Source organism: Homarus americanus, unplaced genomic scaffold (genome assembly GCF_018991925.1).
Source record: "Homarus americanus isolate GMGI-L3 unplaced genomic scaffold, GMGI_Hamer_2.0 scaffold5831, whole genome shotgun sequence".
NCBI classification, from domain to species: domain Eukaryota; kingdom Metazoa; phylum Arthropoda; class Malacostraca; order Decapoda; family Nephropidae; genus Homarus; species Homarus americanus.
This window is the reverse complement of record NW_024719604.1, coordinates 2,825,898-2,839,829: the sequence shown is the minus strand read 5'-3', so window position 1 is coordinate 2,839,829 and position 13,932 is coordinate 2,825,898. Positions and strand designations below refer to the sequence as shown.

The 13,932-nt window shown below is 40.3% G+C and overlaps 1 protein-coding gene across 1 annotated transcript in view; it reads right to left on the bottom strand.

Annotated features, from left to right (window-relative positions):
• LOC121860164 (endoplasmic reticulum mannosyl-oligosaccharide 1,2-alpha-mannosidase-like) overlaps positions 1 to 13,932 on the bottom strand; it is a gene marked incomplete in the record, with an annotated part of 67,180 nt that overhangs the window by 42,225 nt on the left and 11,023 nt on the right. The window contains 3 exon segments of the mRNA XM_042357221.1: positions 3,213 to 3,392; positions 9,282 to 9,385; positions 12,588 to 12,646. Coding sequence (XP_042213155.1) covers positions 3,213 to 3,392; positions 9,282 to 9,385; positions 12,588 to 12,646 — 343 coding nt within the window.

Here is a 13,932-nt window from a genome sequence, read left to right as displayed (position 1 = left end):
TTGTCTTAAATCAAGTAATTTTAGATGTACAGTATATAAGGACTTAGGCTATGACAGAGTGGGATTTTAAACATTGTTCTGTAAGTACGGTATACACATAGCTTGTGTTCTCACTTACGTACAAATCTGACTTACAGAAATCCTCAGGAACGGAACCCATTCATAACCCGGGGACCCCCTGTAAACTGTAACCGAATACAGTGTGTCCTATGAATAAAAAAAAAGGAGTTAAAACTGCTACAATATAGATATAACTAACTATACATACAAAATAGTGATTGTACAAATAATGTGGACCTCCTGCCTGTGGCAGATTAGATAAAAAAATATTAGCCTGAATTCTTAATTTTGTTATGGAAATTGTGCACAGTAAAGAAGTGTACAGTTTTCACAGAAAGTCTGGAATTTGGAAGAGAACAGAAGCTTGGAGGTGTGGATATTGCCAGAAATGAAAGACAGCATGAGCACAGCATCAGCTGTAGGCAGCATTCATGCAATGTAAACAAAGCTGTTAGCTTTTTTTTTCTTTTTACGGGGAATAGCCCACCCAGGCACAGGTCATCGACTCACAAGGGGGCCTGGGGGGCAAAAAATAAGAGTAAAAAGAAATTACAAAAAAAAAGAGAAAAATATTACAATATATTAATCTACACCACGAAGATGCCAGAAAACCAGCTTTTTGAAGTGAGACAAATTGTATGAATATGGAAACACAGAAGGCAGAGCATTCCACAGTTTGGCTGTGTGAGAAAAGAAGAATGTACTATAACAGGTTATTCTAGTGTGACCGACATCCACAGAGAAACGGTGGGCACCGCGGGCAAGACGTGTGATTGAGCCCACGGCCTTGCCAGCAGTACACAAGATGCCAAATCCACCAGATATTGCACATTACAGTACCTGTAAAAGAGAGAGAATGAAGCAACATTGGACAGAAGAAGAGCCACCCCAGATATGAGAGCAGTACTCCAAGTTAGGACGATTGAATCCCTTATATACTTGAAGCAACTGCTCAGGAGTGAAGTAACTATGGCATCTGTACAGCATTCCTAACTTTCAGGAGGCAGCTTTAGCAAAGTTGTGGATGTGTGGCTTCCATGACATATTAGTGTACCTGGTGAGGCCTAGCATATCTATTTTAGAATTTGGCAGAATTATTGTGTCCTCAAACGTGATTGGTGGGAGATCATCTAAGTTGTAAAGTTTAATTGAAAAATACTGTGCTTAATTACAATTGAATGTAACCAAGTTTCTACCTCCCAATTCGAAGATGCTGCACAGATCTGCACTGATAGGTGAAATGATATCAGCTCTAGAAACATCCAGTTTGAGAATTAGGGGCAAGGGAAAAATGTGAGGAGCAGAATCATCAGCACAAGAATGGATAGAATTAGTTTTAGTTTGAAGTAACCCTGTGGAACATCACTATTGGTAGGGAAAGAGTGAGATCGATCCCTCGACAACAACTGCCATGGATTGGAAGTTTAGAAAGCAAAGACTTGTGCCATACCCTGTCAAATGCTTTGGAGAAGCCAAGGGCCACGACGAATGTTTCCCCACAATCCCTAAGAGAGGATGACCAAAGATGGGTGCAGTAGGAGAGCAGATCACCAGTAGATCTCGCCTGGCGAAAGCCATACTGGTGATCCGACAAAATATAATGGCATTCAAAGTGATGGGAGAAAATAGGAGTTCAAGATAGTTTTGAATATCTTAGAGAAGGATGAAGTTAGGGCAATGGGACAATAGTTAGAGGGATTAGAATGGTCACCCTTCTTCGGGATGGGCTGAACCAAGGCATGCTTCCAAGAAGAAGGAAAAGTTTGGGTTTGGGGCAAAGGAGAAAGAGGCGAGCAAGCACAGGGGCCAGAGCTTCAGCACACTCCCTCAGAACACGAGGGGGTATTCCCTCCAGTCCATGAGCTTTACTAGCATCCAAACAATTCAGTTATTGGGGTGGAGTATTTTCTGCAATTTGTTCCTAAATGTTTATATAATTATCGATTATATAGTACATAATTAATTTATAATTTATAGTAAGATTGCTGTCAAAATAACAATATTTTGAAGTTGAACTGAATTCACATAAAACTCCAGATTTATTTGTAAAATTCCCTGGCCTTTCCAGCCCCAAATATAATTCCAGGTTTTCCAGACCAGTAGAGACCCTGGTATATCATTTTCTCTGAGTTATCCTCAACAAAAAAGTACTTGTGTTCAAATTCCATGAAACTCCCAGTCTTCATTTTCAAGTTTCTTTTTTTATGATGCAATTTCCATTACTGGTGTGAGAACCAATGCAAAGGGGCAATGAAAGACTGAAAACTATTTGAAAAGGATGAGATAATTCCACAGCACAGCCAGAACTGGTGGACTTTTCACTTCGGTAACAGATTAAGCAACGAGTTTCAAACTAACTTTTTCTTACGACTTTAATCAGCTAAAATAAGCTGGCTGTAAGGATTTCCAATTTTCAAAGTCAACTGGAAATAAAAAAATGAGTGACTCAGGCTTACATACATTTAAGCTTAAAAGAGATTATTAAAAAAGCACATACAAAAGAAGCAACAACCAATAGTACACAGTCACCAGGTTTAACACATGAAGCTCTTCAAGGTCACAAGCCAATAGCAGTTTATTGATGGCTTATTCTATAATACACCAACTGAGGGGAGTTGAGACATAAATCCTCTGTGGCTTGTGGTAGGTCAAGATACATGAATCAGTCTGAGTTTTGAGCTGGATAACTCAGGTGGCCAACTAAGGCACCCATGGATTCAGTGGCTCATAACCCAGATCCATTAGGTTATGTGAGTGCTGGCAGCAACAACATTGGCTGTATGGATGAAGTGTCTGGCCTCTAACTTTAAAAGCTGCCTGATAAAGGTAAGCTCTGTGTTTAGTATTGGTAGACCTCACAGGTCATTGATGACAATTTCACAGGCCAAAAAATTTCCCCCCAAAATGTGTATTGGAAATGAGACATAGAGAAGATGATTTTTTTTGGGGTGTTTACATTCACCAGTGTCCTGTAAGTGCCAATATTAAGAATCTCTACACCAATAAAATCTATTCTCCAGCATACAGATTGTACTATGAACCTCCAAAAGAATATACTGTAATTCATAATCAAATAATAACCTCAATCTACTGATCCTCTGATAAATAAGTGGACCATAAGTTTTGAAACTGCTTTTGAATTTGATATTCACCTTCCTTAAGGTCCATGATCCACAGGGTATCAAGAGCATCTATGAGCGTGAGACCGAGCCTTAACCAATCGTTTCGCGTTCTTGACATTGGTTTGAGGTGATCATGACCCCAAGCATAGGTCTTGTAACCTTTCCAGGCATGTTTCATGGCTGCCACTACAGCTTCTTGTCTTTCATTTCCTGTTAATAAAGCAAAATAATAATGCATCTTAATACATATTATAGTACAGTATAGTGGCTATGTGAAGAAAAACTTTGTACTTCATAAAATTACCTTTTTAATGATTTATTATTCAATAAAAAGAAATTCATATAACTTTAAAAGATAAAAATTTAAGGATTGATCCTAAAATCCCATTTAATGACATGGTCTGGAATCAGTCAGCATGAGGAATGGCATAACACAGAGCCTTTCAACACGATCCACGAGACCTGACATTAGCGGTAGGAACCGGTCTTAAAATTGGTCAATAACTGTTGCCCTGAAAGGAATAATAAAGGCAATGATTTCCTCATAGACACTAGAGAGGGGAGGCCTTAATGAGCATGTGGCATCACATTAGCTAGCATACAACCCACTATTTTGTTAGGATCAAACACAATATATTTTCAGGCATCAATTTTCATTTGGTCCCCAGAGACTTTAACACTAACTTACGGGAAGAGGAAGTTCAAGGGTTAATGATAAAAGGAGGATGTGCCCACCACTAACCATCTCAATGTAACTGGAGATATGTTATTAAGAGTCCCTTGAGCCCTTTGGGTGTGTCCCTTGAGCCCTTTGGGTGTGTCCCTTGAGCACTTTCGGTGTGTCCCTTGAGCCCTTAGGGTGTGTCCCTTGAGCCCTTAGGGTGTGTCCCTTGAGCCCTTAGGGTGTGTCCCTTGAGCCCTTTGGGTGTGTCCCTTGAGCACTTTGGGTGTGTCCCTTGAGCCCTTTGGGTGTTGTCCCTTGAGTGTGTCCCTTGAGCCCTTGAGGGTGTGTCCCTTGAGCCCCTGGGTGTGTCCCTTGAGCCCCCTTGAGCCCTGGTGTGTCCCTTGAGCCCTTTGGGTGTGTCCCTGAGCCCTTTGGGTGTGTCCCTTGAGCCCTTTGGGTGTGTTGGGTGTGTCCCTTGAGTGGTGTCCCTTGAGCCCTTTGGGTGTGTCCCTTGAGCCCTTAGGTGTGTCCCTGAGCCCTTAGGGTGTGTCCCTTGAGCCCTTGGTGTGTCCTTGAGCCCTTTGGGTGTGTCCCTTGAGCCCTTTGGGTGTGTCCCTTGAGCCCTTTTGTGGGCCCTTTGGGTGTGTCCCTTGAGCCCTTTGGTGTGTCCTTGAGCCCTTTGGGTGTGTCCCTTTGGGTGTGTCCCTTGAGCCCTTTGGGTGTGTCCCTTGAGCCCTTTGGGTGTGTCCCTTGAGCCCTTTGGTGTGTCCCTTGAGCCCTTGGGGTGTGTCCTTGAGCCCTTTGGGTGTGTCCATGAGCCCTTTGGGTGTGTCCTTTTGGGTGTGTCCCATGAGCCCTCCCTTGAGGGTGTGTCCCTTGAGCCCTTTGGGTGTGTCCCTTGAGCCCTTTGGGTGTGTCCCTTGAGCCCTTTGGTGTGTCCTTGGAGCCCTTTGGGTGTGTCCTTGAGCCCTTTGGGTGTGTCCCTTGAGCCCTTGTGTGTCCTTGAGCCCTTGGGTGTGTCCCTGAGGTTGTGTCCCTTGAGCCTTTGGGTGTGTCCCTTGAGCCCTTTGGGTGTGTCCCTTGAGCCCTTGGGTGTGTCCCTTGAGCCTTTGGGTGTGTCCCTTCCCTTGGGTGTGTTGAGCCCTTTGGGTGTGCCCTTGAGAGGGGTGTGTCCCTTGAGCCCTTTGGGTGAGTCCCTTGAGCCCTTTGGGTGTGTCCCTTGAGCCCTTTGGGTGTGTCCCTTGAGCCCTTTGGGTGTGTCCCTTGAGCCCTTTGGGTGTGTCCCTTTAGCCCTTTGGCTGGGACCTTTGGGTGAGTACCTTGAGCCCTTTGGCTGGGACCTTTGGGTGAGTACCTTGAGCCCTTTGGCTGGGACCTTTGGGTGAGTACCTTGAGCCCTTTGGCTGGGACCTTAGGGTGAGTACCTTGAGCCCTTTGGCTGGGACCTTTGGATGAGTACCTTGAGTCCTTTGGCTGGGACCTTTGGACGAGTCCCTTGGGCCGTTTGGCTGGGACCTTTGGGTCGGCCAGAGATGATCGGTTAATCAAAGCCAAACCAATAACAACCCTGCACAACCATCCAAAAAAAGGAAAGGGGGAAAAAAAGGTTGGCAGTCTGTTGTGAGGCAGTATCTAGCCACCCTGAGCTTCACCCTCTAGGTACCCACGCAACTCCAGATATACTTACCTCGGTAATAGTCCAGTTTATTGTGGAAGTTCATTCAGAATTTTTGGAGATTTGCTAATCTTTAAATATTTAGAAACTAAAGAGTATAGTAAAACCTCGATAAATTGGACTTCAATATACAATACAGTGATATCCTCATTAGCTACAGCAATTGGTGCAGAGCACTTCCGGGAATGAGAGATTTCCGGCTAACGAGACGACTCTCTCAAAGCCGGAAAAACTCCCCCATCCATGGAAATTTCCGGGTATCGGAAAATTTTTCTCAGAATTTTTCGGAAAATGTGGCCCTCGGAAAATCTTTCCCAAAGCAGGAATTTTCCGGAAATTCCAGCTTTGATAACGATTTTCCGAGAAAATTTCACTTCTGGCTATCGGAGAGTTTCAGGTTTGAGGGATTCCGGCTAACGGAGATACAGTAGGGTCAGGATATATCGCGAGATAGGGTTCAACGATGTTCACTATACAGGCATCCCCCGGGTCACAGAAGGTTTCTGTCCTTGAAAATTTGTCCGTAACACGAAACGAATTTTTCCATTGACTTCCATTATATAATTTGAGATGAATTCCCAAGGAAATATTTTCGGCAACAAGACGTAATACAAGCACATTTATGAATGAGAATAATTGATTATTTTATGATATAATATGATAATAAATACACAAAACACTTGAATTTAACTTATCACAAACAATGTTGAGTGCTGAGTTAGGGGAGGTGGTGCAATCAGGAGTTACTGAGAAGGAGACGGAGGGGCACTACTGCCTCGCCCTGTACTGTACAGTATTGTAGCAACCACCAAGAAATCCACTCAAAATATGTTTTATAATTTCTGTGAATTTTTTTTCTAATAGTATTGAAAAAAAAATAACTTAAAAATTTACCCAATTTCCATAAGGGCGAATTTGTCTATATATCCCGAATTTACTGGTCATAATTTACAAAATCTGTAGGAGCAAATTTCCGTAACCCGGGGGATGCCTGTATACTAAATCGTGATATATAATTACGTACATGTAATCAATGGGGAAAATAGGGTTAGGTTCGGGGGGCCCAAAAAAGTGACTAAACTTAACTTAACACGTTCATTTTCTTACGAATTAAAGCACCAAAGAGCACTAGACTCGGGAACAACAGGCTATTTCAATATCAATATCAAGGAACACCAGACGCCACACTGCCACCCTCACTTGACAATCCCACACCTACATAAACGAACACCAAAAATATAAGTTACAGTATTAAATCTTTTCCATTAAGCTTTCCATTATCTTCAATTTTCACGTCACTATCAACCCATTTACACTCGCTTTAGAAGTCGTAATCTGCAGCAGTCGACTGCTTTCTCGTCACTCACTCAGAAAGACTGAGCGAGCGAGAATGAATGTGTGAGTGAGCAGCCACGGTGGAGCCTCTGGTGAGAAAATAACCCATTTGTTTGTCATGGCAGAACATTTGAAATATTTCCTGCCTGATTTCCCTCATGAAATAAAAAAATTATCGTTATATAGAGGAAAATGTCAAAAATTTTGGTAACCGCGATATAAAAAAATCGTTATACAGTAGAACGTCGATTTAAAGCAATTAAATTTACGATTATTGACTTAAAGCGACACCCACAATTAAGGGCAATGCTTTGACATGAAGCGAACCTTTCCTATTTTGCGCGAGTCAATCTGCCGCACCATATTTTAAATTTTGCCCCAAATGTTTCTCTAGGCACGCTACACTGTCCTAAGGGCAAAGCTGTACTGTACATGTACATTACTCAAAATATTGTACTAATTGATTACTAAAATTTTTGTCTAGTGCAAATTATAGCAAGATTATACTCAAATTAATCACTATCTTATAAGAATTCCAGCAATGTAAATTATATTCTCCCCGGTCACTTCTGTGACATTTTATAAGAGAAAAACAAAAACTAAATCTAAAGGACATGAATAAACAAATAAATACTTCACTAGACCTTCAGCCCCAACTGTCAAAAGTGTCACTGTTACCCCCCCCACCCCCATCTTCCCAGCCTGGGTTTGGTGGTTATAGGCTTACAGTTTTTATCTTATATAATATCACAGACTAAAGTTAGGAGAATATAATTTGCATAGCTGGAATCCTTGTAAGACAGCGAATAATTTGACTATTAATGTCATATATTTTGCACAAGAGGTAAAAATTTTAGCCCTTTGCAATAAAATTATTAATTAAAACTCAAAATTTGTATGTCTAATGCGAGCTATAGCATGTTTATATTCAAACCAATCAGTATCTTATAATAATTCCAGCAATGTTAATTATATTCTCCCATGTCAGTTCAGTGACATTTTATAAGAGAAAACTTAAAGTTACTCTTAAGGACTGATAAATAAATAAGCACTAGACCTTGGCATCAACTGTCAAACATATCACCTCACCTCCCTAACCCCCCGCCCTACCCCTACCCCATCAGCTGCTTGCTAGTAAACAGACAATTTCACGTCCCATAATTTTAACTGTGTTGAATTATGAGTGTTTTTTTAACATAATACTGTACTACAAAAAACAATGTTTTGTTTATTCTAGGAGATGGGCTGAGGTGCATCTGGGTAGACTCTCAGTCTTTTTAGTATTTTGTGTTTCTCTCAAGTACCAAACTAAATTATTCCATTGAAACAACACTTTGATTTAGTGCAAATTCGGTTTAAAGCGAACCTCTCTTGGAACATGTCCTGTGTTATATCCACGTTCTACTGTATTCACATCATTAGCGGTTGTGGTGGATGGTCACGGCCAAGATGCGTTGGGTAAGAATCTGGTTTCTTGCAACAAAATATGTCTAGTATTATACATGTTGTCTTTCAAAAGTTAGGGTCAAATTACACAAGAGGTATATGAAAAACCCTTACTTTTTTACAAGAAAATCAGGGATCAAACTATTCACACATACAAATTGTATATAAAACTGTGAAAAGATACTTATTGCCTCATATTATCCATCTAAATGCAGGAGAGAAAATGTTACCAAGAAAGTTGGGTTCTGTAGTGAGGGTGTACAGGAAGGCTAGAGCATTGTAGCAATATAGTGAAGCTAAGGGTTTTTGGGAGATGTAATAATCATTGACAATCCCACTATTGATTGAATATCTTCATGGACCATATAAATAACCACCATATCTCTGAATACCTCAAAATACTCAGAATGTGAGTCAGCAAGGAACTGCCATAGTAGCAAATGCATTTATCACTTGAGAAACACATCCTGCTAGTAAAATACTGTGACCCACAACAAAGATGAACTCTACCATGGGGTGTTCAGCATTATGGGGTGTCATCAATCACTCACCAAAAAATGTGGGCCACAAAATCAATTTTTGGAAATTAAACAAGAACAGAAAAATAAAAGAAATATACTGACAGTGGAACAGAAGCAAGTAATATGTAAAGATTGACCATGGCCTCAGTTTATGCTCAAAGAGCTAAGTCAAGTGAACTACAATAGTTGAGGGTTAATCCCAGTATACCTGTTGGCTCACTGACTCATAGTAACTACTGAACCAAGGTTAAAGCTTGCTTCATAAGCCTGGTTAAAGCTTGCTTCATAAGCCTGGTTTGATTGGGTGAGTAGCCGTTTATGCAACATTTACACTGATTCAACAGGAGAGTGTCCCTGCTTCAATAACCGAGATACCCTCTATGCAAGACAGGCTTAGCAGAGGTATTCAGGTGGAATAATCTCAACAGTCAATTGATCCACAGATCATAAACACATACTTTTTTGTGGTAGTCCTGGGGGAGGAACAATCTGATCTCTTCCATCTCTCATTTCTTCATCCTTTTTGGGTATATCTTCATTTTCAGCTTCTCTTTCTATTCTCCTGTAAGACAAGATAAACTAAATCTCACGTATCAAAATAAGATATTCACAAGTAAAATAAGATGATACCTACCGCACTACTCTCCAACATGGACGACTTCACTTGTACCAGATGATACTTGGTCTGGTCAAGACAAACTTAATTAAATTATTCCTGAAAACATGAAGGTCATATAAAGCAGAAAACATCCCCAACACTATTCAAAGACTTCAGTCTCAAGGTTCAGAATGGATAAAATTTAACATTAAGAAGGTTGTATGAAGTTTAATATCATGACAGTCATAAATGCACACAAATACCCATATACAGTACTGTACTGTATCATATACTGTACAGTATATTTATGTTCACAAGTTACAGTACAGTACAGTAATACCCCGATTTACACGGTCAATTGAACCCGCAGAGGTCCGCGTAAAACGAGAAACGCGTACAGGTAAATGGAATAACAGAACATATGGGATTAATTGAAATAGAGACTGGGCCGACTCCCAAACTCCACTTTTTCCGACACAATACCTATGTTCTAGTAAAAATAACATCTTAATTTTATGATGGTATGCACACACAATTAATATTTAAGAGAAATACAGTCGCCAGGTTAATGTCCATTCAAATAATGGACTCAACTCCCCCCCCCTCCCTTCCCATGCTCACTGGCTCGTCCCTCTCTGAAAAATGTTTGGGTGAAAACACCAGATTTTAAGGTATAGTTACAAATAATACCTCAAACTAAAGTTAGGATAATATAATTGACAATGCTGGATTCCTTGCAAGACCAGGAATATTTTGAATATACGTCATATATTTTGCACAAAAGATAACATATTTGCTCTGAGTAAACAAAATTCTTTCATTAGATCTAAAATTTGTATGTCTAATGCAAAATCTATGATGTTTATATTCAAAATGATCATCATATTGTAAGAATTCCAGCAATGTAAATTATATTCTGGCCGGGTAATTTGTATGAATTTTATGAGCTAAATAAAAAATATTATACTTCACCCTCGTATATGAGTAGATGCACCGCGTAAAGTGGGAATTCCGGTTCTGGCAGGGCACCGCATAAATGTAGAAAAGCGTAAATGAGAACCGCGTAAAGCGGGGTATTACTGTACACCGATCCTGGAAATCCCATTTTATGACAACATGGACTCAGCAACTTACCGGGTATGCATTATTCCACCAAGTATACCATACAGTATAGTCTGGATTTACGCGGTTTTTGTTTACACGTATGGTCATTTACGCGGTGCCTTGCCAGAATGAATGTTTTAATTACGCGGCGAGGTCCAGGTGCGCTGCGCCATTTTTTACTAACGCGGTCCATTCTTGACCATACGCGGGAAGCGACGCGGTGAGGGGTGCACATTAGGCCGCTCTTACGTTATCGCTGACGTCATATGACATATCGGACTGTGATTGGGCCACGCATCCTTACCACCCACGCATTCCCTCCACCACTAGCTGTGATTGGTCTAATGTAACATGACGTGCCCTGCCACCAGAGGGTAGAAGTTGCTGACCTAGCCGGGCCAGTCTCATTGTTCTCAGTCCGCGTATACAATTCTCTCTTGTGCCCGCTATTCCCCTCACAATGGCTTCCGCTGGACCCCCACCACCCGAGAAAAACCTTGAATTACCTGGACCAAGCCATTATTGTGCGAAGGAAATCATCGAAGTAAATATTGTTTATTTGCTTTTCATTAATTAGTACAGATACAGTACTGTAATAATCAGTGCCTATTAATACCTGTACCCTTCATATACAGTACAGCACAGGGGAGAAACCTCTTATGAAACATCTTACCTACTAAAGATGAAGCTTAATGACACACACACACACACACAGAGTGTAACTTTGTGTGACGCGTTGTCTGACTTGGGGTGGCTTTGAGCGAACCATACACTTGATATTACAATTTATGTATCCTTCCTGTCCATGATTTACAACAATAACTGTAGGGTACAAGTTACAATATTATACTAATAACACTGTCATGTATTGATACTATGACTAGTTACCAAGATACAGAGCACGATGAACATAACATGATAATGATAGTGAAGCCTGGAAGGGTTCATATCATAACTTGTGTGTTCGTGCGTATGTTGCCCCGTGAGAGTTACCGTGGGCCTCCATGTGCCCAGGTGGGATGGTCAAAGTATTACACTATAAGTGTGTCAAATGAGGAGTGACTGATCCACATGTAATTTAAGGTTTTTGAAATATGTAAATAAATTAAACACGATTTTTCATATAGTTACGCGAATGATGGGGTGTGGTGGAAGCATCGTGGTTTGGCACACACACACACAAGCGCTGTTAACGTTGTGTGGACTCACTGGGTGGTTTGAAGTGTTTATTTCCATTCATACTTTCGTAACTACAACCTATGGTAATTTTTCTTTGTGTTCATATATAATGAAGATAATGCAGAGTATAAAATGATTATACAATATTTATACATAATGTCATCTATACAGCCGTACTATGACTGTGTGTGTTCGTGCGTGTGTTGCCTCGTGATAGTTAGAGTGGGCCCCCGTCCAGAAAGGACACTGTACTAACCTCCAGCACCGACCCAGGTGGGCTAGAGAATATGGTTCCGAGTGTACCACCTGTTTGATAACTGCCTACTACCTTTATCTAGTGACTGATTTTTTTACTTTTATTTACTGTATTTTGTCATTCCATTTCTTCTTTAGTCTTAAATTAAGTGACTTTAGATGTATATATATGTATTTTAAGCATTGTTCTGTAAGTACGGTAAGCATATAGGGTTATATGTGTGTTTCGACTTTAGTACATTTTTTACTTAAGAACATCCATAGGAATGGAACTCTTACATAACCCAGGAACTGTCTGTATTCAACCATGCGCCTGCAGCACATTGTCCTTCTGGACAATTTAGCCTGCTCCTAAATAAACATATAACTTGGATATTTTATCCAATAACAATTCTATCAAGCTTATGATTCACTAATTTTCATTTATTTTAATGAGACACTCTTAGGTATTAGCACGACTAAGAATATTAACACAATGTGTTATGTGTCACAGTTTCAAACTTACTTGGGTACTCTTATTCTGTATGAGGATTACAAAATGAATTTTAAAAAATCCTATAACAAAAGTTAGTTTCAAATTAAGCCAAAAGTTGAGCTTCATCTATGTGGTATAAGAAAATTAACTCACTTCTCTTGTGGGTCATCAGGTGGATGTGGCATCAGTGGAGGTGGTGTCAAGTTATTTTCCTAAAAAAAAGAAAAAATTATAATATTAATAGCAGGGCTATATATGTTTCTCTACAACACATAAACAATACTGAAGAAAAAGATTATGAAGGAAAATTTATACATGCTCTTTGATAATCATGGTACACAAATTAGATCAGTAAATACCTGTACCTTGACTCATGTATCAATAACTGTACTCAAAAAACCTCTTCTCAAGTTCTCAATAAGACTGGCTGAACAGATATTTTATAACTTACATCCTTCTTAAGTAACTCCTCTAATATCTCACCAACTCTATACAGATGAAATCCACCGCACTCCAGGAACACTGGTAGCCGGGGTCAATTCATTACGTACTATTTTGACTGGCCGATGACAAATATTTTGTCATCCAAAGAACTCTTTCTAACCTTCCAATGATGAACATACAGTATCAGCACCTACTTCAAAAACTCAATTTATCGCTTGATTTTCATGGTTCAAGTGTCAAAATGCACGCCACTATTTTCCAATTCTTGTCACAATAATTGTACTGTACAGTATTACCCCGCTTTGTGCGTTTTTTTTTTTTTAAGTGTTTCCACGTTTACGAGGTACCCTGCCAGACCTGGAATGCTCACTTTACGCGGTGCGTGTACTCTTTTACGCTGAGAGTGGCTGGCGGTCATCTCGCGCCGCGCCATTTTTGGTTTCAAACCTCCCGCCATCTCTCCCGCCATCCCACCATGTTGGGTAAGCTTTCAGGATCACTTTATCCTGGGACAGTGATTTGTCAACCAGGAAACCAAATCTGTCACACAACACTGAATATGCTTCTTGGCGTCTACCCATCTGAACAATGAGCTTGTCTACAATAGGATAAAATGTCTGTGTTCGAAATCTGTCACTTGCAGTCATGGTTGAGACCGTGTCATCCCTGGCTCCTTCATTAAAAAACTGTTTCCTCATACGTTTGCATTCAGCCTGCATCTCCTCTTTGTAGTCACTTTTAGAGAATTCCCTTGCCGTTTTTTCAAAACTCTCAAATTTATCACGGATTTCAGAAAAATATGCCAGAAGACTGTCATACATCTTTACAACTGTGCCCAATTCAATTCCAGGCTCTTGAATAGCTTTATTGACTATGTTAATTTTTTTAAGCAAATCATTCCAAATAGTACAAATTAGTGCAGTCTCAAATGCATCAAGTTTCTTGACAAGGGATTTAGCTTCATGAGCAGCTGAAGGAGGTTGCCCGGTAAATTCTGCAACATTGATCAGACTCTGTCTAATCTCTGAGTAGTTCAAGAATAGGGCTGACACTG